Source organism: Pelophylax lessonae (genome assembly GCF_965119305.1).
Source record: "Pelophylax lessonae genome assembly, chromosome: 9".
In the NCBI taxonomy this organism is placed as follows: Eukaryota; Metazoa; Chordata; class Amphibia; order Anura; family Ranidae; genus Pelophylax; species Pelophylax lessonae.
Genome location: NC_138776.1, coordinates 260,531,577 through 260,558,302, shown reverse-complemented (window position 1 = coordinate 260,558,302; position 26,726 = coordinate 260,531,577). Strand labels below are relative to the sequence as shown.

The window sequence follows — 26,726 nt, the reverse complement described above, 5'->3', positions numbered from 1 at the left end:
ATTTCCTGAGTTAGGTGAAGCTGGCTACCCAGGATGCACCTCCCGATATAGCGCTGCGTGGCACAGTCTGTGGATTACAGGTTGCCATACCAATTCTTCCAAAATGTTGCCTAACTCCTCCCCATCGCGTCACTTCCTGTCTCGAAAAAAACGCAAGATTTCACGAGATTTAGAAGACTCCTGGGATAAATGACGCCGCTATCCCAGGTGTCCACGGGAATCGCCCAATGACGAGTCGCCTTGGCGGCCGGGACCGGAAGTGCCGCCTCAATATATTTAAAAGGTATTGAGAAAAAAAAAAGAATATCTATTTAGGAAATTTGGGTATGGAGATCAGAGGAACTTGTGAAAATGGGTGGAACTCCGCTTTAAGGAAGCTCAGCCGTATGAATTCTCTGATGTTGCACAAGGCTCCCTTTCCTATTGAAAGATTTCCCGCACTCCGAACAAAAATAAGGATGTTCACCCGTATGAATTCTCTGATGTTTCACAAGGTTTCCTTTCCTATTGAAAGACTTCCCGCACTCGGAACAAAAATAAGGATGTTCACCCGTGTGAATTCTCTGATGTTCCACAAGGCATTCTTTATACCTGAAAGATTTCCCGCACCCTGAACATAAAAAAGGACGCTCGCCTGTGTGAATTCTAAGATGTTTAACAAGCTGTTTTTTATCAATGAATGATTTCTCGCACTCTGAACAAGAATAAGGACGTTCGCCCGTGTGAATTCTAAGATGTCTAACAAGGTCTCCTTTAACAGTGAAAGATTTTCCGCACTCTGAGCATGAATAAGGATGTTTGCCTGTGTGTATGCTAAGATGTTTAACAAGCTGTATTTTATGAGTGAATGATTTCCCGCACTCCGAACAAGAATAAGGACGTTCGCCCGTGTGAATTCTAAGATGTCCAACAAGAGCTCCTTTATGAGTGAAAGATTTCCCGCACTCTGAACATGAATAAGGACGTTCGCCTGTGTGAATTCTAAGATGTTGAACAAGCTGTATTTTATGAGTGAAAAATTTCCCGCACTCTGAACATGAACAGGGATACTCGTCTGTGTGGAGTCTCTGGTGTATTTTAAGATAATATTTTTGAACAAAAGATTTCCCGCACTCTGAACATGAATAAGGACGCTCGTCCGTATGATTTCTTTGATGTTTAACAAGGTCTCCTTTGTTAGTGAAAGATTTCCCGCACTCTGAACATGAATAAGGGCGCTCACCCGTGTGAATTCTCTGGTGTTGCACAAGGTTTACTTTCTGACTGAAAGATTTCCCGCACTCTGAACACGAATAAGGGCGCTCACCTGTGTGAACTCTCTGGTGTTTCACAAGGTTTTCTTTCTCAATGAAAGAATTCCCGCACTCTGAACATGAATAGGGACGTTCACCCATGTGGAGTTTCTGGTGTCTTTGAAGATGACCTTTCCGAGCGAAAGATTTCCCGCACTCTGAACATGAATAAGGGCGCTCACCTGTGTGAGCTCTCTTGTGCTGAATAAGTTTCCATTTGTCGACAAAAGAATTCCCGCACTCTGAACATGAATAGGGACGCTCACCCATGTGGAGTTTCTTGTGTCTTTGAAGATGACATTTCCGAGCGAAAGATTTTCCGCACTCTGAACATGAATAGGGACACTCACCCATGTGGATTTTCTGATGTTTAGCAAGGAGCCTTTTGAGAATGAATGATTTCCCGCACTTTGAACATGAATATGAACGCTCACCTGTGTGAATTCTCTGATGTTTAACAAGGCTTTTTTTATGAGGGCAAGATTTCCCGCACTCTGAACATGAGAATAGATTGTCCTCTCGGTGAGCTCCTTCAAGGGGTAAGGAACATTCCTTGGGATTAGAAGGATCTGTTGATCTATCTGCAGTGTGAGATCCTAAATGGATATTTGCAATCATAGTATGTGATTGGTGAGAAGATTCCCCCTGATCAGAGGGATCCATTGATGTCTCCGGACAGGAAGGTCTGTGATGGATATTTTGTGTATTTGGATTTCCTCCTGGAGGATCCTGTGTGATGACATTATCTTCTGACTTACAATCAGCAGATAATAGAAGATGTCTCTCCGAGGAATTCTCGACATCACATCCATCTGTTGGAAAGAAATGTAAAAAAATATTAGTTGGTCACAAATAACTGGAGTTTTAGCCCCTCCTCCCCGTCAGTGGAAATGCCGATCTCACAGTTGGGCTCCTGTTCTCCCTCCAAAATCAGAAAAGTGTTCACACCGAGTCCATATATGATCTGCACATTCTTTATTAATAAATAGCTGACTAAGGCTTCATTAACCAAAATGTGTTAGTGATTTGTTACTACAATAAATAATATTAAAGGATACAACACAACGACACACTACGTAAAATGTGTTTTCTTTTTATTAGTGACGACTATGGGGACTAATGAAGATGTCACATCAAAAGCTAGGAACATGATGTTATTTTGAGGAATGGAGATGGACCTTTCATATGGTGTACAGTATCTCCACCTCAATTGTTGGGAACATGACGTCATATTTAGGAATAGAGATGGACCTTTCATATGGTGTACAGTATCTCCTCCTCATTTGTTGGGAACATGACGTTATATTGAGGAATGGAGATGGACCTTTCATATGGTCTACAGTATCTCCTCCTCATTTGTTGGGAACATGACATTATATTGAGGAATGGAGATGGACCTTTCATATGGTGTACAGTATCTCCTCCTCATTTGTTGGGAACATGACGTTATATTGAGGAATGGAGATGGACCTTTCATATGGTCTACAGTATCTCCTCATTTGTTAGGAACATGACGTTATATTGAGGAATGGGGATGGACCTTTCATATGGTGTACAGCAGTGTTCCCCAACCCCCGGGCCACGGACCGGTACCGGTCCGTGGATCAAACGGTACCGGGCCGCCCGAGGAACTTTAAATGATTTCACTGTGGCGGCCGAGGCGCAGAGCATTGCGCCCCTCGAGCCTGCCCAATGTGTGACAATAGCGAATGAAAATTCGCTATTGTCACACTGATCCTCCTCCTGGCCAATGAGGGAGCGGGTCCTCCCGTTTCCTGATTGGCCGAAAGGTAAATCCCACGCCATTGGCCAAGGAGGAGGCGCCGCGGGAGGACTGAGGAGACGCGGGAAGCCGGGGACTGAACTGAAGAGAAGTGAGGTAAGTGCACGGACGGGTCTCACGGGGGGAGCGCTGGCACTCTGCATTGAAAGGTGGCACGCTGGCATCTCTACATTGAAAGGGGGCAATGCTGTGGCACTCTGCATTTATTGGGGGCAATGCTGTGGCACTCTGCATTTATTGGGGGCATTGCTGTGGCACTCTGCATTTATTGGGGGCATTGCTATTGATGAATGGAGATGGACCTTTCATATGGTGTACAGTATCTCCTCCTCATTTGTTGGGAACATGACGTGATATTGATGAATGGAGATGGACCTTTCATATGGTGTACAGTATCTCCTCCTCATTTGTCGGGAACATGACGTTATATTTAGTGATGGACGAACATTGGGCTTTCTCAAATGTTCGCGAACCGCACGTTCGCGGCTGACCCCATTCACTTTAATGGCATAACATTAAAAACCTCCAGGTCATATTTACAGCCACAAAATACTTACTAGCTGTGCACACATAGTCCCACAACATGGACACTGACATACCAGAAGTATTGCTATTGGAAAAATTGCCATAAAAAATTATTATTATTTTTTTTTTTTTTTTTTCAGCCAAAAAATGTATTGATTTTTTTTCTAAATGAGCCAGAACTGACAGCAGCCCGTAAATGCATGTCAAATACATATAGGGTCCATTCACACGTCTGTAAAATGGGTCCGCATCCGTTCCACAATTTAGCGGAACTTTTACAGACCCATTGATTTTCAATGCCAGTCTGAAAAAATAGACATTCACAGGATAGTGTCGGCCAGTACAGGCCCCAAAAATGAGCAAGCAGGCGTTCACCTGACAGCAAAGAACTTGGTATTCTGTGGCTGGAGGTACATTAGGCATACACAGGATACAGAAGTAAGTGTCGGCTAATTTTTGGGGCCTGTACTGGCCAACACTTACTTCTGTATCCTAATGTACCTCCAGCCAGGCCCGGATTGGCCAATCGGGAGAACCGGGAGAATTCCCGGTGGGCTGGTCGGGTTGAGGGCCGGTGACACCGGTGTTCTAAAATTTAGAACACAGCTGACAGAGAGGAGGCAGGACTGGTTGCTTAGCAGAGAGGAGGCGGCACGGATAGAATACATCCTCGGGTCTGAGAGGAGGCGGGGCTGAGGCGGGACAAACTGCTTAGCTGGGAGGAGACGGGACGGAGGTAGAGAAAAAATGTAATCAGCCAGCTCTGCATTATTACAATTATGCTCGCCCTCCGTCCCGCCTCCTCCAAGCTAAGCAGTTTGTCCCGCCTCTGCCCCGCCTCCTCTCAGACCCGAGGATGTCTTCTCTCCCTCCCACCTCCTCCCAGCTAAGCACTTCGTCCCGCCTCCGCCCCGCCTCCTGTCTCAGCTAAGTAATCTGTCCCGCCTCCTCTGCCAGCAGTGACCTAATGACGCCGGGGGGGCGCCATTTTTAAAACTGCAGTGGCCCAGCAGTGGCGCTCGCCTCTCATCACGGCCAGGTAAGACCCCTCCACAGCTTCTGACCATCTCTCCCTGTACCATGCCCACAGCCTCTGACCATCTCTCCCTGTACCGTGCCCACAGCCTCTGACCATCTCTCCCTGTACCATGCCCACAGCCTCTGACCATCTCTCCCTGTACCATGCCCACAGCCTCTGACCATCTCTCCCTGTACCATGCCCACAGCCTCTGACCATCTCCCCTTGCACCATGCCCACAGCCTCTGACCATCTCCCCTTGTACCGTGCCCACAGCCTCTGACCATCTCTCCCTGTACCATGCCCACAGCCTCTGACCATCTCTCCCTGTACCATGCCCACAGCCTCTGACCATCTCTCCCTGTACCGTGCCCACAGCCTCTGACCATCTCTCCCTGTACCATGCCCACAGCCTCTGACCATCTCTCCCTGTACCATGCCCACAGCCTCTGACCATCTCTCCCTGTACCATGCCCACAGCCTCTGACCATCTCCCCTTGTACCATGCCCACAGCCTCTAACCATCTCTCCTTGTACCATGCCCACAGCCTCTAACCATCTCTCCCTGTACCATGCCCACAGCCTCTGACCATCTCTCCCTGTACCATGCCCACAGCCTCTGACCATCTCTCCTTGTACCATGCCCACAGCCTCTGACCATCTCCCCTTGTACCATGCCCACAGCCTCTGACCATCTCTCCCTGTACCATGCCCACAGCCTCTGACCATCTCTCCTTGTACCAGGCCCACAGCCTCTAACCATCTCTCCCTGTACCATGCCCACAGCCTCTGACCATCTCTCCCTGTACCATGCCCACAGCCTCTGACCATCTCTCCCTGTACCATGCCCACAGCCTCGGACCATCTCTCCCTGTACCGTGCCCACAGCCTCTGACCATCTCTCCCTGTACCATGCCCACAGCCTCTGACCATCTCTCCCTGTACCATGCCCACAGCCTCTGACCATCTCTCCCTGTACCATGCCCACAGCCTCTGACCATCTCCCCTTGTACCATGCCCACAGCCTCTGACCATCTCTCCTTGTACCATGCCCACAGCCTCTAACCATCTCTCCCTGTACCATGCCCACAGCCTCTGACCATCTCTCCCTGTACCATGCCCACAGCCTCTGACCATCTCTCCTTGTACCATGCCCACAGCCTCTGACCATCTCCCCTTGTACCATGCCCACAGCCTCTGACCATCTCTCCCTGTACCATGCCCACAGCCTCTGACCATCTCTCCTTGTACCATGCCCACAGCCTCTAACCATCTCTCCCTGTACCATGCCCACAGCCTCTGACCATCTCTCCCTGTACCATGCCCACAGCCTCTGACCATCTCTCCCTGTACCATGCCCACAGTCTCTGACCATCTCTCCCTGTACCATGCCCACAGCCTCTGACCATCTCTCCCTGTACCATGCCCACAGCCTCTAACCATCTCCCCTTGTACCATGCCCACAGCCTCTAACCATCTCTCCCTGTACCATGCCCACAGCCTCTAACCATCTCTCCCTGTACCATGCCCACAGCCTCTAACCATCTCCCCTTGTACCGTGCCCGCAGCCTCTAACCATCTCCCCTTGTACCATGCCCACAGCCTCTAACCATCTCCCCCTGTACCCCATAGACATGCATTATGTCCGTATATCATCTGCAAACGGATAGGATGATATGCAGACATACGGACCGGATGACACAAGTGTCATCCGTGTCCGTAAAAAAAAAAAAAAGTGCCACAGCGGACAAAAAAACCGGAGCGGCCGTGTGAAAGAGGCCTTATGCCCCGTACACACGTGCAGATTATCTGCAGACTTTTGTCTGCAGACTTACCAAAACCATATAATACGAGGTCAAACCTAAACACTTTCAATTTGTATGCAATCCGGCAGGCCCTTGCACTACATAGAAAAGGTAAGTCTGCAGACAAAAGTCTGCAGATAATCTGCACGTGTGTACGGGGCATTAGGCTACTGAATTTGCACTGAATTGTAAATATTTTTTGAAAAATACAATGAATTACAAGGCTGTAGAGAATAGAGAACAGTGCACCTTTGCAAACTTATATTCTGAGGTTTTAACTACATTATTTTAATATAGTCAGTCGTGAACTAAAGTGGGCCGGTCTAAGTCATGAAACTCCAGGGCTGAAAATGAGTCCCACTCCGGCCCTGCCTCCAGCCATAGAATATCAAGTTCTTTGCTGTCAGGTGAACGCCTGTGGGCTCATTTTTAAAGCCTGTACTGGCCGACACTTACTTCTGAATCCTGTGTACAGTGGTGATCGAAAGTTTGGGCACCCCAGGTAAAAATTTGTATTAATGTGCATTAAGAAGCCAAGGAAAAATGGAAAAATCTCCAAAAGGCATCAAATTACAGATTAGACATTCTTATAATATGTCAACAAAAGTTGGATTTTATTTCCATCATTGACACTTTCAAAATTACAGAAAACAAAAAAATGGTGTCTGCAAAAGTTTGGGCACCCTGCAGAATTTATAGCATGCACTGCCCCCTTTGCAAGGCTGAGACCTGCCAGTGTCATTGATTGTTCTCAATCATCGTCTGGGAAGACCAGGTGATGTCAATCTTAAAGGTTTTAAATGCCCAGACTCATCTGACCTTGCCCCAACAATCAGCACCATGGGATCTTCTAAGCAGTTGTCTAGAAAACTGAAACTGAAAATAGTTGACGCTCAAAAAGCTGGGAGAAGGCTATAAGAAGATAGCAAAGCGTTTTCAGATGTCAATATCCTCTGTTCGGAATGTAATTAAGAAATGGCAGTCATCAGGAACAGTGGAAGTTAAAGCAAGATCTGGAAGACCAAGAAAAGTATCAGATAGAACAGCTTGCAGGATTGTGAGAAAAACAATTCAAAATCCACGTTTGACTGCACGATCCCTCCAGAAAGATCTGGCAGACACTGGAGTTGTGGTACACTATTCCACTATAAAGAGATACCTGTACAAATATGGTCTTTATGGAAGAGTCATCAGAAGAAAACCTCTTCTACGTCCTCACCACAAAAATCAGCGTTTGAACTTTGCAAATGAACATATAGACAAGCCTGATGCATTTTGGAAACAAGTTCTGTGGACCGATGAGGTTAAAATTTAACTTTTTGGCCGGAATGAGCAAAGGTACGTTTGGAGAAGAAGGGGACAGAATTTAATGAAAAGAACCTCTGTCCAACTGTTAAGCATGGGGGTGGATCAATCATGCTTTGGGGTTGTATTGCAGCCAGTGGCACAGGGAACATCTCACGAGTAGAAGGAAAAATGGATTCAATAAAATTTCAGCAAATTTTGGATGGTAACTTGTTGCCATCTGTGAAAAAGCTGAAGTTAAAGAGAGGATGGCTTTTACAAATGGATAATGATCCTAAACACGCCTCGAAATCCACGGGGGATTACATCAAGAGGCGTAAACTGAAGGTTTTGCCATGGCCTTCACAATCTCCTGACCTCAACATAATTGAAAATCTATGGATAGACCTTAAAAGAGCAGTGCGTGACAGACAGCCCAGAAATCTCAAAGAACTGGAAGACTTTTGTAAGGAAAAATGGGCAAAGATACCTCAAACAAGAATTGAAAGACTCTTGGCTGGATACAAAAAGCGTTTACAAGCTGTGATACTTGCCAAAGTGGGCAGTACAGGATATTAAATCTGCAGGATGCCCAAACTTTTGCAGACGCCATTTTTCTGTTTTCTGTTGTTATTTTGAAAGTGTAAATGATGGAAATAAAATCTAACTTTTGGTGACATATTATAAGAATGTCTAATCTGTAATATGATGCCTTTTGGAGATCTTTCCATCTTTCCTTGGCTTCTTTATGCACATTAATACACAGGATACAGAAGTGTCAGCCAGTACAGGCCCCAAAAATTAGCCCACAGGCGTACACCTGACAGTTAAGAACTCTGTATTCTGTGGCTGGAGGTACATTAGGCATACGCAAGATACAGAAGTAAGTGTCGGCCAGTACAGGCCTTAAAAATGAGCCCACAGGCATTCACAGGATAAAGAAGTGTCGGCCATTATAGGACCCAAAAATTAGGCATTCAATGGACATAAAAGGCCTTTTATGCCGCTGTATTTACCTAAGACAGGGACCATGAATTGTTATGGGTGGTGGCGGATATTTGTGGGCTCTCATGAGGAATTTGAATCAAACATGGTCTACTGGTCACATGTGTCAAATTCCTCCGAGATCCATGCCTCATTAATTTTTATAAATGTGAGGTAGTCAACACTGTCGTGAGCTAGGCGAGTGCGCTTATCGGTCACGATCCCCCCTGCTGCGCTGAACGTCCTTTCGGACAGGACACTAGACGAGGGGCAAGCCAACAGTTCCATTGCAAATTCTGCAAGCTCTGGCCAGACGTCAAGCCTTCCCACCCAGTAGTCCAGGGGTTCATCACTTCTCAGAGCATCCACATCGGCCGTTAACCCGATGTATTCGGACACCGGTCTGTCTAGGCGTTCCCTGATGCTGGATCCGGAGGACAGCTGTGGATGGGTCGGCTGAAGGAATGATCTCTCATCAGAAGTGATCAACACATCTTTAAACTGCCCTCTTCTTGCAGGCGCTGTTGGATTGGTACCCACAACTGTTTCTCTGTGAGTGGAAATTCCTTTGCCAGCACATGCAAAAGCAGAATGCAGCATTTCCCGAAGCAAGGCCTGGAAGTGCTGCATTCTGACAGCCCTCTGTGATGGTGGTAACATTTCCGCCATTTTATGTTTGTACCGGGGGTCTAAGTACGTTGCCACCCAGTACAGGTCCTTGCCCTTTATGTTTTTTATACGGGGGTCCCTCTTAAAACACTGGAGCATGAAGGCCCCCATTTGCACTAAACTGAAAGCGGTGTAGTGTCCTGGCTCCTGCTCATCATCCAGGATAATTTCGTCCTCGTTCTCCTCCCCCCATCCACGGACAACACCAGGGATCCCAGAAAGGTTTAAAGCATGGGTGTCCAACCTTTGGGCTTCTCTGGGCCAAATTGAGTCTAGAGAAATTTTCTCGGGCCGCATATAAAATATATACTATAGTTAAGGTATATAAGTAGTAAAATGCTGCCGCGCCCTTCCCACTAATTTAAACACAACTAGAGGATGATCAAATGAAATGGAATCAGTATACAAAGGTTTACTTCTTCTGAGAGATATTAAAGAAACACTCTAACCATCATGACCACTTCAGTGATTTCAAGCGGTCATGGTGGTAGGAGTCAGAAACACTGCACATGCTCGCCCCCCCCCCCCCCTTCAAGGTAGCCTCTGCCTACCGTTAGTTGGAAGCCGCTGTGGCCATGCCCCCGACCTGACTTCCTTCCTCCCCAGCAAAAAAAAAAAATTGGCAGGGGGTTCTGGGCCGCATGTGGCCCCCGGGCCGCAGGTTGGACATGCCTGGTTTAAAGTATGCTCTTCTTGCTCCTCCTCATCTGCCCTGGCACCATCCTCCTCTGACTCGTCTTCAGACTCCTGTTGTTGATTTGTCTCATATGGAGTAGCCCGCCCGGGAATTCATCCAGTATTGCGACTTCCTCATCTTCCTGCTCCTAGATGGCTTGATCAATGACAACGCAATGCACGCTCCAGAAATAAAGCGTAAGGTACGATGTCACTGATGGCGCCCTGGTTGAGACTTAGCAGTTTGGTGATCTCATCAAATGGCCGCAGAAGTCTGCATGCGTTGCGCATGAGCAGACACTGGGGCGGTGAAAAAAATCCAAGCTCCCAGAACCTGTCCTGCCGCAGAGTTCGTACAGGTAGTCGTTAGCTGCACGTTTCTGCTGGAGCAGCCTATCAAGCATATACAAGGTTGAGTTCCATCGCGTTGGGTAGTCACAATAAAGACGTCTGACGGGCAGGTTGTGTCACCGCTGAATGTCAGCAAGGCGAGCCATGGCTGTGTAAGATCTTCTGAATAGGGCTGAGATTTTCTTGGTCTGCTGCAAGACATCCTGGACCCCAGGGTATGTGACAACGAATCGCTGCACGACCAAGTTCAGGATGTGTGCCATGCATTGCACGTGTGTAATTTTGCCTTGTTTCAGCACGCTCAACAGATTGGCACCGTTGTCGCACACCACTTTACCAACTGTCAAATTGAGCGGTGTTAGCCACTGATCTGCCTCTGAACGCAAAGCTAAAAGGAGTGCAGGACCAGTGTGGCTCTTGGCTTCCAGGCACAACAGACGCAGCACAGCATGGCAACGTCTCACCTGGCATGTCGAATAGGTTCTGGGGATCTTGGGCGGCGCAGCAGAAAAGGAGGAGTCAGCCGGGGAGGAGAGGGAGGATGGAGGAGTAGAAGAGGCAGGCCTGCATGCAATCCGTGGCGGTAAAACCAAATCTACACGGGTGCCACAGGTTACATGCTTGACGGCCGTCAGAAGGTTCACCCAGTGGGCAGTAAAAGTTATATATAACTATATATATTTGCGGACACCGGAAGTGGTCATTCATCTTAGGAGGTATTTATTGGCGAGCGTGACGGCGCGCACGTCCCTCCTATCTCGGTGGAAGTCTCGTAAGAGGAAACGCGTCAGAGAGGAGGCGTGCCACGCCGTCACTCGCGTCATCCCGGTTGTCTGTTACTGCAGTCAGACACGGGAGCGTTCCTGTATCCATTCAACGCATATGCCTGTGATTTCAAAGAGACATGTAAGTGCAATTGCTTTTATTCTTCAATAAATCGGGGGTAATGCACGATTGGTCCTCTTGCATTCTTTACATATCCGTTGCGGAGCCACAAGGAGACACTATACTCTGTATTGGGATCGTCATACCAACAGACAGCCTATTCTGAGGAGAGGAGATTATATTCCCATGTTCAAACCATATTGATATCTGGTAAGCGGCTTATACACACACTTCGGGTGAAGCTGCATGGGGAGTGAGTGGTCGTTTAATATGTTCAACTCACACATAAACCTGTCTTTCTGGTAAGAAGAATAGCCTGTTGGTGGTGGGGATCGTCTCACGTGGTGATCACATATATCCAATCAAAGTTACAGGATTCACAATTATTTTCAAGTCACTTCAAAGTTTATTCATTTTGCACGTTGTCACAAGAGAATGGACTTTTTCTTTTGAATTTTTCACAATCAATTTATGTTTGTATATATTATTTATGTGGAATATTAAGTTTAGCGCACCAACCCTTTTTTTACATATTATTACTTACACATCTTGGTAGCAGCTTTACGCACGTTTATCAGCGCACCTTCATTTTTTCATATATTCAAGTAAAAGATATATACCTTCCCTGCCCGTGTTTACTAGACCACGTGTCTGTGGTCAGATGTATGTTGGCACCGACACTGTGTGCCAGAGATACATTTACTTGCCTCTGAACATGGCCATATAGCTCTGGGATGCCCTTCTGCAAGAAATATTTCCTTCCTGGGACCTTCCATTGTGGTGTTCCAATTGCCACAAATTATCCACCAGTTTATATGGCAGTAGTTCCAAAAAGCCAGCGGTCAACCGTTGGGCAAGAGGGTTCTCCGGCGTAATTTTTTTAGGCTCGAACATTTGGGCCACAGAAGCCTGCTTTTTTCCAGAAAAACCTGAGGACGGCATGATGGAAGGTGGAGTGGAGGACAATTGTGAGGAGAAGGAGAAGAGACTGGACGGTGAGAGCCTGGAGTGTGGCTTTGTATGTTCTGACGGCGTTGCTCCCACTGGTCTCGGTGATGGGAGTCCAGGTGCCTTCTTAAGGCGGTCCTCCCTAGGTGAGTGTTGGGCTTACCGCGACTTATGCGTTAACTGCAAAGGCTGCAGATGGCAACACAATTGTCAGCAGCGGACAGGTTAAAAAAAGCCTACACTGCGGAGCCATGTGTCGGTGTCCTGGGAGCGCCAGATGTGACCGTACATGGTTGATGGCTCGCTCATTATACATTACCAGTCTGGATTGTCCCTCCTGTGCAATGTAAGTTCAGCCTGCTTCTCCTCCCTATCTGCTGGTCCAGCTCTCCCTCTGAACTCCCCTTCTCTTCCTCTCTTGTGGGCACCCACGTGACGTCCATAGACACATCATCATCAACGTCACCTTCCCCACCACTTAAATTTGAGATCTTGGAGTAGGCAGCAACAGCGGGGACCAACCTCCTTGGGCTGATCTGGGTACTGTCGTCAGACTGCTGAGTGGCGGCTGTTGCAATGGCTGCGCATCGCACATGTCTTGTGATAGATCGGAAAATAATTCCTGTGACTCAAGCGGAAGGTATATGGTGGTGGTGTCTTTGTGGGTGCACACAGCAGAGAGTGAAGAGGGTGCAGATAGAGAGGATGAGGAGGGTGCAGAAGAGGAAGGCTGAGTGAGCGACTCAACCAAGTCTGGTGTGTCCTTTGACGTAATCGAACGCACCTTCTGCAACTTCCCACTTTGGCTCCGGCCTGGTACTCCTGCCCTACCCCTACCACCCCTGCGGAAGGGCCTGCCTCTTCCTCTGCCTGTCATTTTTTAGATGACCCTGTGACAAAAGTCTCTAGAGAAGCGCAGTATATGTGGAAGAAGGTATATAACACCCCTCTTCAATCTGTCATTTTGGGGGGCCACTGGTTTATCACCCCAGTTATAAAAAAAATTCTCCCAGTAACTTTTGTCACTGTGTGTAGCAGAGTTAACGCAGCAAAAGAGGCAAAATGTATGCAGTACCCAAAAACACTAGTATGAAAGTATATGGTTATATAACACCCCGCTTCAATCTGTCGTTTTGGGGGGCCACTGGTTTATCACACCAGTTATGAAAAATATTTTCTAGTAATTTTTTTTGTCACTGTGTGTAGCAGAGTTAACGCAGCGAAAGAGGAAAATTTTCTGCAGTACCCAAATACACTATAATATGCTTTCTATATTAGAAAGTATATTATAAGTGTATTACACCCCTATATACTGCACACCAAACAATAGTACACCTATACCAGTCCTTTAAAGCAGTGGTCCTCAACCCTGGCCTACAGGGCCCACTAACAGGCCAGATTTGCAAGATAACTGAAATACATCCCAGGTGATATCATTTGCTGCTCAGTGATTGCAGTACTCTAGTCTGCATCTCCTCAAGGTAATACTTAAAATCTGGCCTGTTAGTGGGCCCTGAGGACCGGAGTTGAGGACCACTGTTTTAAAGGACTTTTGTGGACCTATTACTGAGCGATTTGTGTCACTAACAGTCTGTCCCTGCTCCACACAGCAACCTCTCCCTACACTGACAAAAGGCAGAATGTAAAATGGCAGCCAGATCAGGTCTATTTATAAGGTAGGGGGTATGTCCATGTTCTGAAATGTCTCAATTGGCTATCCTGTAGCACCTGATGGATGTGTCATGGGTCAAAGTTCTTCACAATGTAAAATAATATGGTGGCCGAGAACATCGCCATATGTTCACATGATCGGCGGACAGCGAACGAGCAAAGTTCGCCGCAAACCGTAGGGCCAGCTCTAGTTATATTGATGAATGGAGATGGACCTTTCATATGGTGTACAGTATCTCCTCCTCATTTGTTGGGAACATGACGTTATATTGATGAATGGAGATGGACCTTTCATATGGTGTACAGTATCTCCTCCTCATTTGTTGGGAACATGACGTTATATTGATGAATGGAGATGGACCTTTCATATGGTGTACAGTATCTCCTCCTCATTTGTTGGGAACATGACGTTATATTGATGAATGGAGATGGACCAGTATTTGTGACAACTCTGTATAAACTATTCATGATATTAAAATTGTAAAGTTCTGCACTGCATAAAAATTGAATAAATGGAAAAGGTGGTAGAGAGACTGCACTCACTTATACCAGAACACAAGGTAATGAATCTGTTGTAAAATATGCAATCATGTGAAGCGTATAGTAGAAGCATGTGTTCATTGAAAAATTAGATGAGCAGATCAATACTCCAGATGTGCCAACTCCAGTGCACCACCAATAAGGCCATGCACACTTACAGGTACTAAAAGTGTCCAAAGGATGGAGATGGCCAGCTTGGCATGGATCACAACCCAACACATGGTAAAGGTGGGAACCACCACACTTAGTTTGCAAAGCCTTGCACACCACGGTTCTAGGCACGGTCCCTGTGTTGCAGTGGGCCCATCCACGTGCCAAGTTACCCTTACCTACAAAACCTCTGTCATCGGCCACCACCATTCTCTCCATCCCAAAATGGCTGCTGCTTCTATTTACGCTTCACTCCATGACGTCAAGACTTAAATGGTACATTCTGTTCCCCAGTTCTTCCCAGTACACTGTAAAGCACCTTCTCTTCCAAAGTTACTCTTAACCAATAAGTTCTTTAGTGAGTAAAGTGATATTTACAGTTCTATCCAGGTTCCGTACATATGAGCGATATACAGAATCATAATTGCATTTCCACATTCTCTCTCCAATAACAAGGTACTGGATTTGGCAGAGCTGTGCGGCGTTGTTCATAACTTTTTATAGCTTAGTTGCATCCCAGTAAACAGCATTAAAAGTCCAGTCCTTGGAACCGGGGTCCCGCTAAGGGGAAACTCCACCACACAGTTCAGTTCACCTCTTAACAGCGTCCTCACTGATCACCTCCCACACACGGAGAGACCCTGAGGTCCAGTCCGGTTAAGAAGCAGGAAGTGACACATGTGGGGGAAGGTGCATCACAGCACCAAGTGTTAACTCTTGCAACGCCACACATTAACCCTTTAGTAGGCAAACACATATTTTACCTTTTAGAACCTGCCTACAGGACGATGTGAAGGTCTGATAATTATCTAACATTTGTTCATAAACTCAGAAGTAAAATGACACTGTGACGGGTTTCTTCCATAGTCTGTTACTTACTGGTGTGGATAGGTAGATAAATGTCCTCCTGTTCACGTTTCATAATCATCCCAACCTCCACCATGGATGGCTGCTCACCCCCCACATATGTTTCTACTTCTTCTTTAAGCTCAGCTTTTATATCAATCTGTACTTGACTCTACAACAAAAATAATGAAAAACATCTATTAAAGTCAACTCAAGGCAGATACAGAAGACACAAATGACACGTCATTCAGTATGCACCCTCGGTTGGAAGAACACAAGGAGGAAGAGGACCTGTGATGACACTTAAGACCCACAGAGAAAGGAATTTATATTAAAAAAATAAAAATGAAGGATGAGAAATGTAGGGTGCTCAAAAGGAGCTGGAAACGGGGTTTGGGATGTGGATAACGAAGGCTGCACTTCAGATGTCGAAGTAAAGCAACAGATTATATAGAATAACGCAATTTCATGATTTACGATACATATTTAGGTATAGATGCCCAGTCCTACCTACCTGATCATGGTGAGGGATGGTGTGATCCTTCTGTTTGGAATCCCAGGAACACAGAGGAGGGGGAAATCTCTCACCCTAAACCCGAAAGATGAAAGAAAAATAAATAAACAGAGCAAGAGATTTCACAGAAATATATCATCTATATATATATATATAGAATAACGCAATTTCATGATTTACGATACATATTTAGGTATAGATGCCCAGTCCTACCTACCTGATCATGGTGAGGGATGGTGTGATCTTCCTGTGTGGAATCCCGGGAATACAGAGGACCTCCCTCCTCCATAGACTGCTGATACCCAACCTTCTCTTCATTTTCCACTTCAACCTCAACTTTGATGTCTTTCAGTTCTTCACTCTAAACCCCAAAGATGAAAGAACAGATTTGTAAAAGAAAAAAAAGGAGATGACGTAGAAGAATTATCTCAAAAGCGTAGATTTGTACAATGTATTTGAGTTCTAGTTGCTTAGATTCACCTACCTGATGATGGTGAGGGATGGTGTGACCTTCCTGTGAGGAATCCCAGGAAAACAGAGGACGGGGACATCTCCCTGGTGGGTTCCCATTACTGGATCCATCTGTAGTAAACACACACACTGACTGAATACATTGTTTCTATGTGTTTATCAGATGATGGGGGATCTAGGTGGACCCTCCATACTTCTCTCTCCTTTACAATAAAGTCTCCTCTTACCCGGTGATGTGAGGGGCGGCTGATTCTCCATCATGACGTCCTTGTAGAGATACTTGTGTCCTTCTAAATACTCCCACTTCTCCTAAGAAAAAAAGGGAAATCCTGACACCTTATAGGAACCTGACACACACAATGATACAGTCACCATCCAGACACATCCCTTGTATGTTACTGGATAATGTCCCAGAATTCCCGGCACCGCTCACCTCTCCTGTCAGCAGATCAATGATCTTCTTGGTGACTTCTAGAATCTTCTTGGGTTTCAGGGAATGGGATGCAGGCACTGTGATGGTTATATCGTCACCAGGTTTCACCGGAGGAAAACTCTGCATTGAAACAACACTTTTTCCATGTGATCCTCCCAGAATCCTCCTTACCACCCCAATCAGCAGGTAGACAATCTTCAGGGTGAGGTTTAAAGTAGAATCCCAGCTAAAGCCTAACCTGTGTAAAATAAGATATATATATATATAGTTACCCATTTTCAGCCAGCTGAAAGTAGGTAACTAAACACATTTGTTTTACCCAGGAAAAATAAGATAGGTCTTTTTTTTTTTTTTTTTTAAGACTATTTAGGCTTAACTAGAATTCTACTTTAATATCCTCTCGGTCACATGACTCAGGTCCTCCTCTATCCCCATTGATGTAAGCATGTGATTTAAAAAAAATCTATGAAACCCAAAATGTAAATATGCAACAAATAAAGATCATTATCAGTTTGGTTTTCAATCGTCTTTAAATATTTTATTAATAAGTTAGTGAGAAGTACTATTTATGGTGACATCATACTTCCATATGGAATATATGGCTCTATACAATATATAGGTAATATTTCTGCATTGATTATAATATATACTACACACTATATATATATGTGTGTATCAGCATCTGTTGGGGATAAAAGACATCACAGAGTAAAAAGGACGGACATAGGGGGGGGGGGGGGGGGTTACTGGGTGTAAATATAAAATAATATCTTTATTTTTTTTTTATTGGAATTTGAATTTAACAAGATCAATTGGTTATAATGTCCCATCCCTAATAAACATTAGTACACGATAACCAAATCTGCTTACAGATAAAATAATATCTTATTACGTCCTCTGCAGCAATGTCTCCTCTCGACTCACCTCTGACCCGGAACTTCCTTTAAAAACCCTTATATCACTTCCTGGTCACTTGTTACCTCACTTCCTGTCTGCATATCACTTCCTGGTCATAAGTTACCTCACTTCCTGTCTGTATATTCTTAGTTGGGGACTATCTGTAAGTGGATTTGGTTACCGTGTACTAATGGGACATTGTAACCAATTGATCGGAACTATAATGTAGATTTAGATATCACATTTCTTTAGTTATACGCTACCTCACTTCAGTGGCAACTGGTGCTCAAAATTTTTTGGGGGGGCACAAACAGAAAAATGTAATAAGCATTGCTTTGCGGCAAAAAACGCTGTAAAAAATTGTGTGACTTTGAGGTCACAAAAGTGTGAAAGGGGCCTTCAGTAATCAAGGTATAGTGTGCCTCCTTCAATGCAGAGTGACCAGCGTGCCCCCTTTCAATGCAGAGTGACCAGCGTGCCCCCTTTCAATGCAGAGAGACCAGCGTGCCCCCCTTCAATGCAGAGTGACCAGCGTGCCCCCTTCAATGCAGAGAGACCAGTGTGCCCCCTTTCAAAGCAGAGTGTCCAGCGTGCCCCCTTTCAATGCAGAGTGACCAGCGTGCCGTGTTCCCTTTCAATGCAGAGAGACCAGCGTGCCCCCCCCTTTCAATGCAGAGACCAGCGTGCCCCCTTTCAATGCAGAGAGACCAGCATGCCCCCTTTCAATGCAGAGAGACCAGTGTGCCCTCTTTCAATGCAGAGTGACCAGCGTGTCGTGCCCCCTTTCAATGCAGAGTGACCAGCGTGCCCCCTTTCAATGTAGTGACCAGCGTGCCCCCTTTCATTGCAGAGAGACCAGCGTGCCCTCCTTCAATGCAGAGAGACCAGCGTGACCCCCTTCAATACAGAGCGACCAGCGTGCCCCCCTTCAATACAGAGCGACCAGCGTGCCCCCCTTCAATGCAGAGGGACCAGCGTGCCCCTTTTCAAAGCAGAGTGTCCAGCATGCCCCCTTTCAATGCAGAGTGACCAGCGTGCCCCCTTTCAATGCAGAGTGACCAGCGTGCCCCCTTTCAATGCAGAGAGACCAGCAAGCCCCCCTTCAGTGCAGAGAGACCAGCGTGCCCCCCTTCAAGGCAGAGAGACCAGTGTGCCCCCTTTCAAAGCAGAGTGTCCAGCATGCCCCCTTTCAATGCAGAGTGACCAGTGTGCCCCCTTTCAATGCAGAGTGACCAGCGTGCCGTGTCCCCTTTCAAAGCAGAGACCAGCGTGCCCCCTTTCAATGCAGAGAGACCAGCATGCCCCCTTTCAATGCAGAGTGTCCAGCGTGCCCCCTTTCAATGCAGTGACCAGCGTGCCGTGACCCCTTTCAATGCAGAGTGACCAGCGTGCCCCCTTTCAATGCAGAGTGACCAGCGTGCCCCCTTTCAATGCAGAGTGGCCAGCGTGCCCCCTTTCAATGCAGAGTGGCCAGCGTGCCCCTTTTCAATGCAGAGTGACCAGCGTGCTGTGCTCCCTTTCAATGCAGAGAGACCAGCGTGCCCCCTTTCAATGCAGAGAGACCAGCGTGCCCCCTTTCAATGCAGTGACCAGCGTGCCGTGACCCCTTTCAATGCAGAGTGACCAGCGTGCCCCCTTTCAATGCAGAGTGACCAGCGTGCCCCCTTTCAATGCAGAGTGACCAGCGTGCTGTGCTCCCTTTCAATGCAGAGAGACCAGCGTGCCCCCTTTCAATGCAGAGAGACCAGCGTGCCCCCTTTCAATGCAGAGAGACCGCCATGCTCCCTTTCAATGCAGAGAGACCAGCGTGCCCCCTTTCAATGCAGAGAGACAAGCATGCCCCCTTTCAATGCAGAGAGACCAGCATAGCCCCCTTTCAATGCAGAGTGAACAGCGTGCCCCCTTTCAATGCAGAGTGACCAGTGTGCCCTGCCCCCTTTCAATGCAGAGTGTCCAGCTTGCCCCCTTTCAATGCAGAGTGACCAGTGTGCCTCCTTTCCATGCAGAGTGACCAGCGTGCCCCCTTTTAATGCAGAGTGACCAGCGTGCCCCCTTTCAATGCAGAGTGTCCAGCGTGCCGTGCCCCCTTTCAATGCAGAGTGTCCAGCCTGTGGTGCCCCCTTTCAATGCAGAGAGATCATCGTGCCCCCTTTCAATGCAGAGTGACCAGTGTGCCATGCCCCCTTTTAATGCAGAGTGACCAGCGTGCCGTTCCCCCTTTCAATGCAGAGAGACCAGTACACTTACCTGCAGCGGCGGCTTCTCCTCAGTCCCCTGCGTCTCCTTGAGTCCTCCTGCCTCCTCCTCAGCCAATGGCATGGGTTTACCTTTCGGCCAATCAGGAAGCGGGTCTCGGACCAGCTTCCTGATTGGCCAGGAGGAGGGTCCGTGTGACAAAAGCGAATTTTCATTTGCTATTGTCACACAAATGGATGGGTAAGGCGTACTGCTCTGCACCCCGGGTCCACCCTTTTCTGAAGCCTATTAGAGCCTATGGTTCTTATCAGGCGATTCAGAAAAAAACCCCATTGAACTCCATGCGTCCGGTGCCCCGCAGGTAGATTAGGGGGCCGGACGCATGGATAGGGGGGGGGGTGGTGCCCCCATCGCACCAGCCTCAATTTCTGTCCGTATTTCACTTCCTGGTCAAATGTTACCTCACTTCCTGGTGATATGTTACTTCATTTCCTATCTGTATATCACTTTCGGGTCATATGTTACTTCACTTCCTGTCTGTATATCACTTCCTGGTCATATGTTACCTCACTTACTGTCTGTATATCACTTCCTGTCTAAATGTCACTTCCTGTCTGCAGTGACATCCCTTCCTCCCCAGCTGTGGCACCACTTCCTGTGTCTGTACAATCACACTCCTCCTTTCTCAGTGTCCTACTCGGTATAATTGGAAAAAATGTCCACTTCTAAGTAATGTCATCAAAGGGGGATTCCCGTCTATTTTTAGTATATGATTACTATAAGATAACACTGAAATGGTTAAAAAATAAGAATTAGAGATGAGCTCCGGCGTGTTCGAGTTCGCACGTGCCCGATCCCGCCAGGAAGTCGACACTGCATTCCGCTAATCACAGACAGTGAGACATTTCCCTATCTGTGCAGCTGCGGATCGAGAAATGTCTCACTGCCTGTGATTAGAGGAGTGCAGTGTCTGCTTCCTGGTGGGATCGGGCACGTGCAAACTCGAGCATGCCCAAACTCATCCCTGATAAGAATCATCACATCCTGTAACCGTCTTAAAAAATTGCTGGTAAAACGCACAGAAAAATTAAGTTTTGTTGTGTTTTTCCTTTAGGCCTCTTTCATACTTGTGCGACTTGTCGTACTCCATGATTTCCAATCAGTGCTGTTTGTATCTGTGCGACTTTAGGTCGCAGTGACTCCAAAGTAGTCCCTGCACTACTTTGGTCTGACTTTGATGCGTTTTGAGGTCCGTAGACCTCAAGACTACACAGGCATTGCTTCAAGTCCAGTCAAAGTCGAGGTAAAAAAAAAATTGCACGATTTTTAGGTCGCACAAGTGTGAAAGGGGCCTTTTTTAAATATTTGCACTGTGTATTGATGGGTCTACAATAATGAAGGGGAATTCTGTGAGTAGAAGGAATATGGCGTACATATGTGGTGTTTACACAAGTAGGCTCACACTCTATTATACCGCACCCGGTATTCACTGTAACTTACACAGCCCAACTTTTTTACCGCACCCAGGATTCATTGTAACTTACACAGCCCAACTTTTGTACCGCACCCAGGATTCACTGTAACTTACACAGCCCAACTTTTGTACCGCACCCGGTATTCACTGTAACTTACACAGCCCAACTTTTGTACCGCACCCGGAATTCACTGTAACTTACACAGCCCAACTTTTGTACCGCACCCAGGATTCACTGTAACTTACACAGCCCAACTTTTGTACCGCACCCAGGATTCACTGTAACTTACAAAGCTCAACTTTTGTACCACACCCGGTATTCACTGTAACTTACACAGCCCAACTTTTGTACCACACTGTCAGAATATTTATACTGCTCTGATATAACAGTGTCTCCATGTAAATAAGCAAAGATCTGTAAGTTAGGAAAATCTCAACTTATTTCCATAAATCAATATGTAACGAGTTCTTTTTAAATCGATTAATTTCTTTTTAACAGCATATACCAATCTTAGTGAATACAGTCTACAGTAGGGAATATATAAGTATATTTATTCACAAGACATGTATTTACAATAAATGGTTAGACTTGAGGTAACACAAAGAGATAACTATTACATAAAATACAAACTTAAAAACGATAAATGCAATGTGATATGAAGCTCAATAATGAAATTAAAAAGAAAGCAAGATTACGTTTTCCCCAGGTATAGTAGAAACCATAGATAAGTGTTCTATATAATCAGACCACAATTGTCTGTGAATTGCGCAGCCAACAGTCACTCCGCTGCAGTTGGAGTGAGACTAGGCTATGCAAAACGGGAGACTAAATCGCTAATATTGCGCTAAATCTTATATTAATAAAAACGTATAAAAACAAAAATCCGTTTTTAGAGAAAAATCTAATATGGTTCATACGGCTGGGACTGTAATCTCGTAACCCTTAAATATGAAATATAAAACATATAAGGAAGGAAATAAACGATAGTAAATAATAATCAGATAAACAGCAAGGTATATTTACCACAGTTAAAATGGCTGCTAGCTTAAAATGGTCGTTACCAGAGTCCTTAAGATGGCTGCTTTCCCAAAATGGTGGCCAGTTACGGAGTAGTTACATTTGGCATCCTTCAAACTTTCAGATAAGGGATGGAGCAAGATGGAGTATGTATAGATGAGTGTATGTAAGGATGTGAGAAGCGTATGTGTTGAAAGTGTAATGAATGTTGTCGTAATTTGTGAGTCCTATTACATCTGGGTTTCCCTTTTTATATTGTGTTGAACAAAAGGGCAGTAAAATTACCATAAGCCAAACCCAGAAGAAGGAGGAACTTTATCCCCATTGGTTGGGATTACTTATCCATTAACTAGTGAGGTCATTGGGCAACACCTCTACTAGTCATCCAGTATATTGGATATTAGAATTATATGATAAGTTCTTCATTTAAGAATAATCATAAAAACAATATAAAAATCGGTCCATACTCTCATGGTACATACGTGTCCATCTAATATCTCCATCATGTATCTAGGTAAGGATTAAACCTGGTAACGCCATTTAATAAGGATATATTATTAATACAATATACATATTGATTGGAAATGACTGATTTACCCAGAGACTACATTTAGTAGCAGTCACCAAAGGGGGCAGTATTGTATTACTCTTAGATTCAGTATATAGAATACAATTGCATTATTTTTTTTTACAGATAACCTTTTCGACCTTGGCTGGATAAAAGTAATTAAATCACTTGGATCCTGTCAAACCCTTCAGACTCTTTGGCTAAATTGGAAGTTCTATGGTGGCCATAAAAACTTAACAAAACCTACACAAACGTTTCTAAAATGAAGTAATTAGCTTCACCTAAGTAAAATTATTATGTGCAAAAGTATAAAACCAAAATGTGGTATACAAAGCATTCCGAAATATGCATATGCTACACACACGTATAATTATTGCTAATATTTTCTCACACATGATTATAATGTATCTTTAAAACTTAGTTTAAATTAATTTAATAGAATATACTCAACTATTGTTCATTGTCATACACAGATAAGATTATAAGCTGGACTGGCCATCAGTGACTGGTATGGTGTCTGGCTTGTAGGATTTATACGACTTAACCAAAACATAAATAAACTTTTATGCCTTAGAAAATCTCTCCTCCGCCTACTTTAAAATGAAGTAATTAGTTTCAAGACACATAAGTCCTTAAACATGATGATGCTTTCTAAAACTTATTTTTAAATAAACCTTTGAAAAGAAATATACTGAACTTTCTGTTCATTGTAAAATACAGACAGACCAACATCTGGACTGGCACGACATTATTTCTTATCTGATTAGATGTAAAAAGGGCCTCATTATTTACGGCCAAAGAAAGACAGAAATATGTGTTGAAAATATAAGACTTTTTTGTAAGAGACATGTTGTTTAAAAAGGATATTTGAACTTTCAATCACCCCTATACAAGATGGATGCTGTGCTGTTAAGAATTTCTCTGTATAGAACTGAATATATATGACATATATAGAATTCCATTTTTCTTTTATTTAATCTCCCCAATAATTCTGACAACACCCGGTATTCACTGTAACTTACACAGCCCAACTTTTGGTCGCAGGAGCAACACAGATCCTCTTCTCCCTTTTACTAGAATTCTTAAGTGGGATAAAAGAGTGAGGGGCAATACTGTAGAGCAGTGCTGTCCAAACTCACCCCTCAATAACCCCCAACATGTCATGTTTTCAGGATTTTCTTCACCTTGTACAGGTGCTTGTGATCCATATCAATGACTCCGTATTCATGACAGATTTTATATCTGAGGGAAAATCCCCAAAACATGGACTGTTGAGGGTACCTGAGCATTGTGGTTAGGAACTACTGAAGAAGAACAAACACAGGGGTGATAAAGGGTAAATCTCCCGCCCATAAAAGTGGACTTTAAAGGACGTAGATTTATCAAAATACAGATGAGCACACCATGAAATAAGTTACATAAAACAATACATTTTATTTGATACAAATTGATTAAAAGTCTACATCATAAAAACCACCACATCATAGCAAGATACCCCCCAACATTTCCAAGGGCTTGCTATAACCATCTAGTCGATGGTTGTGTAGAAATACGGTTGGTAGGTCTGGTAGGGCTAACGCATTTTGCAGAACAGATTTGTACGTATAATGCTTCCTCAGTGACCCTTCACATTAGCCATATTATTATCCACTTCTGGACTGAGCCTATTTCTGACATGTTATTAACAGGTTAAAAATCTGTATTTTTAGCTAGAAAATTACTTAGAACCCCCAAACATTCTATATATTCATACATACACACATATATATATTTATTAGGGATATATGGGCCGATATATCAGGGGCCAATATGCACTTTTCCCGATATATCGGTAACAGCCCCGGAGCTGGCCGATATTGCTGAAATTTTTGTGACATCATTCTGCCTTCTTAGGCCGCCTCCCTCGCCTTGGACAGCCTTGTCTGGAGTCGGGACTAGTCTTGCAGGAGTGTATCACAGCCATACACCCACCCACAGCAGCCCAGTGCCAGCCAGCCATCCACAAGCCCTGTACCAGCCAGCCACAGGCACTGTACCAGCCAGCCACCCACCCACAGCTCCTGTTCCAGCCACCCACCCACCACAGGGTGCCAGCCAGTCAGCCACCCACCACAGGGTGTCAGACAGCCAGCCACCCACAGGCTCCGTACCAGCCAGCCACAGGCACTGTACCAGCCAGCCATCCATAGGCCCTGTACCAGCAAGCCACCCACCTACCACAGGGTGCCAGCCAGCCACCCACCTACCACAGGGTGCCAGCCAGCCATCCATCCACCACAGGGTGCCAGCCAGACAGCCATCCACCACAGGGTGCCAGCCAGACAGCCATCCACCACAGGGTGCCAGCCAGCCAGCCACCCACCACAGGGTGCCAGCCAGCCAGCCACCCACCACAGGGTGCCAGCAAGCCAGCCACCCACCACAGGGTGCCAGCAAGCCAGCCGTTAAGCATTAAACAACAATTAAAGAGGAAGTAAACCCTCCTCTGCAAGTTGTACCTATAGGTAAGCCTATGATAAGGCTTACCTATAGGTACTGTAAATATATCCTAAACATGTACCGTTTAGGAGATATTTACCTTACATGCAGCCAGTGACGACACTGGCGCATGCGCTCTGAAGTAACAGCCGCTCGCGCCGTTCCTGCAGAGCCCCGTGTCGTGACCGTCGGCTCCCGTGCACGTGCGATGGGCGACTGAACATGTCGCCCGTCATAGAGGTAAGCGGGCGGCATGCCGGGGGCTTGTTCTATTTTTTTGTATATATTTGTGTATTTTTTTGATGTGAAAGATGATGTCACACCGAGTAAATAGATACCTAACATGTTACGGTTTAAAACTCCACACCTGCGGAATGGCGTCAAACTACCGACAATAAAAATCTCGACGCTTAAAAATGTTTTAACGTTCACCAGTTTAAAATTACAGAGGAACGTGGGAAAATGGGTGGAACTCCGCTTTAAGGAAGCTCACCCGTATGAATTCTCTGATGTCGCACAAGGCCTGCTTTAGCACTGAAAGATTTCCCGCACTCCGAACAAAAATAAGGATGTTCACCCGTGTGAATTCTCTGATGTTGCACAAGGCCTGCTTTAGCACTGAAAGATTTCCCGCACTCTGAACATAAAAAAGAAAGACGCTCGCCTGTGTGAATTCTAAGATGTTTAACAAGGCCTCCTTTAAGAGTGAAAGATTTCCCGCACTCTGGACATAAATGGGGACGCTCACCTGTGTGAAATTTCTGATGTTTAACAAGATGATCTTTTTTTTGGAAAGATTTTCCGCACTCTGAATATGAACAGGAAAACTCGTTGGTGTGGAGTTTCTGGTGTATTGTAAGATCATACTTTTGAGTGAAAGATTTCCCGCACTCTGAACATGAATAAGGACGCTCGCCCGTATGAATTCTTTGATGTTTAACAAGGTCTCCTTTGTTAGTGAAAGATTTCCCGCACTCTGAACATGAAAAAGGGCGCTCACCCGTGTGAACTCGCTGGTGTAGCACAAGCTGTCCTTTCTGAATGAAAGATTTCCCGCACTCTGTACATGAATAAGGGCGCTCACCATTGTGAATTCTCTGGTGCCGAATAAGTTTTCCTTTGTTGGTGAAAGATTTCCCGCACTCTGAACATGAATAAGGGCGCTCACCAGTGTGAACTCCCTGGTGTTGCACAAGGTTTCCTTTGACAATGAAAGATTTCCCGCACTCTGAACATGAATAAGGGCGCTCA

General features: G+C 45.5%; 2 protein-coding genes and 1 pseudogene across 3 annotated transcripts in view; all 3 read right to left on the bottom strand.

Moving 5' to 3' along the window:
- The window catches only part of LOC309562722, a 169,081-nt pseudogene that overhangs the window by 47,887 nt on the left and 94,468 nt on the right, over positions 1 to 26,726 (bottom strand). The window lies entirely within an intron of this gene.
- LOC309564419 (uncharacterized protein) overlaps positions 1 to 26,726 on the bottom strand; it is a gene marked incomplete at its 3' end in the record, with an annotated part of 909,898 nt that overhangs the window by 857,343 nt on the left and 25,829 nt on the right.
- On the bottom strand, positions 108 to 26,711 carry LOC309563473 (uncharacterized protein; the record flags this gene model as incomplete). Its single annotated transcript, XM_082267866.1, is given in 10 exon segments — positions 108 to 1,618; position 1,786; positions 1,788 to 2,104; positions 15,460 to 15,598; positions 15,941 to 16,015; positions 16,248 to 16,301; positions 16,425 to 16,495; positions 25,969 to 26,112; positions 26,560 to 26,656; positions 26,703 to 26,711. Coding segments are annotated over 10 exon segments (2,157 nt in total). The 3' UTR covers positions 108 to 368.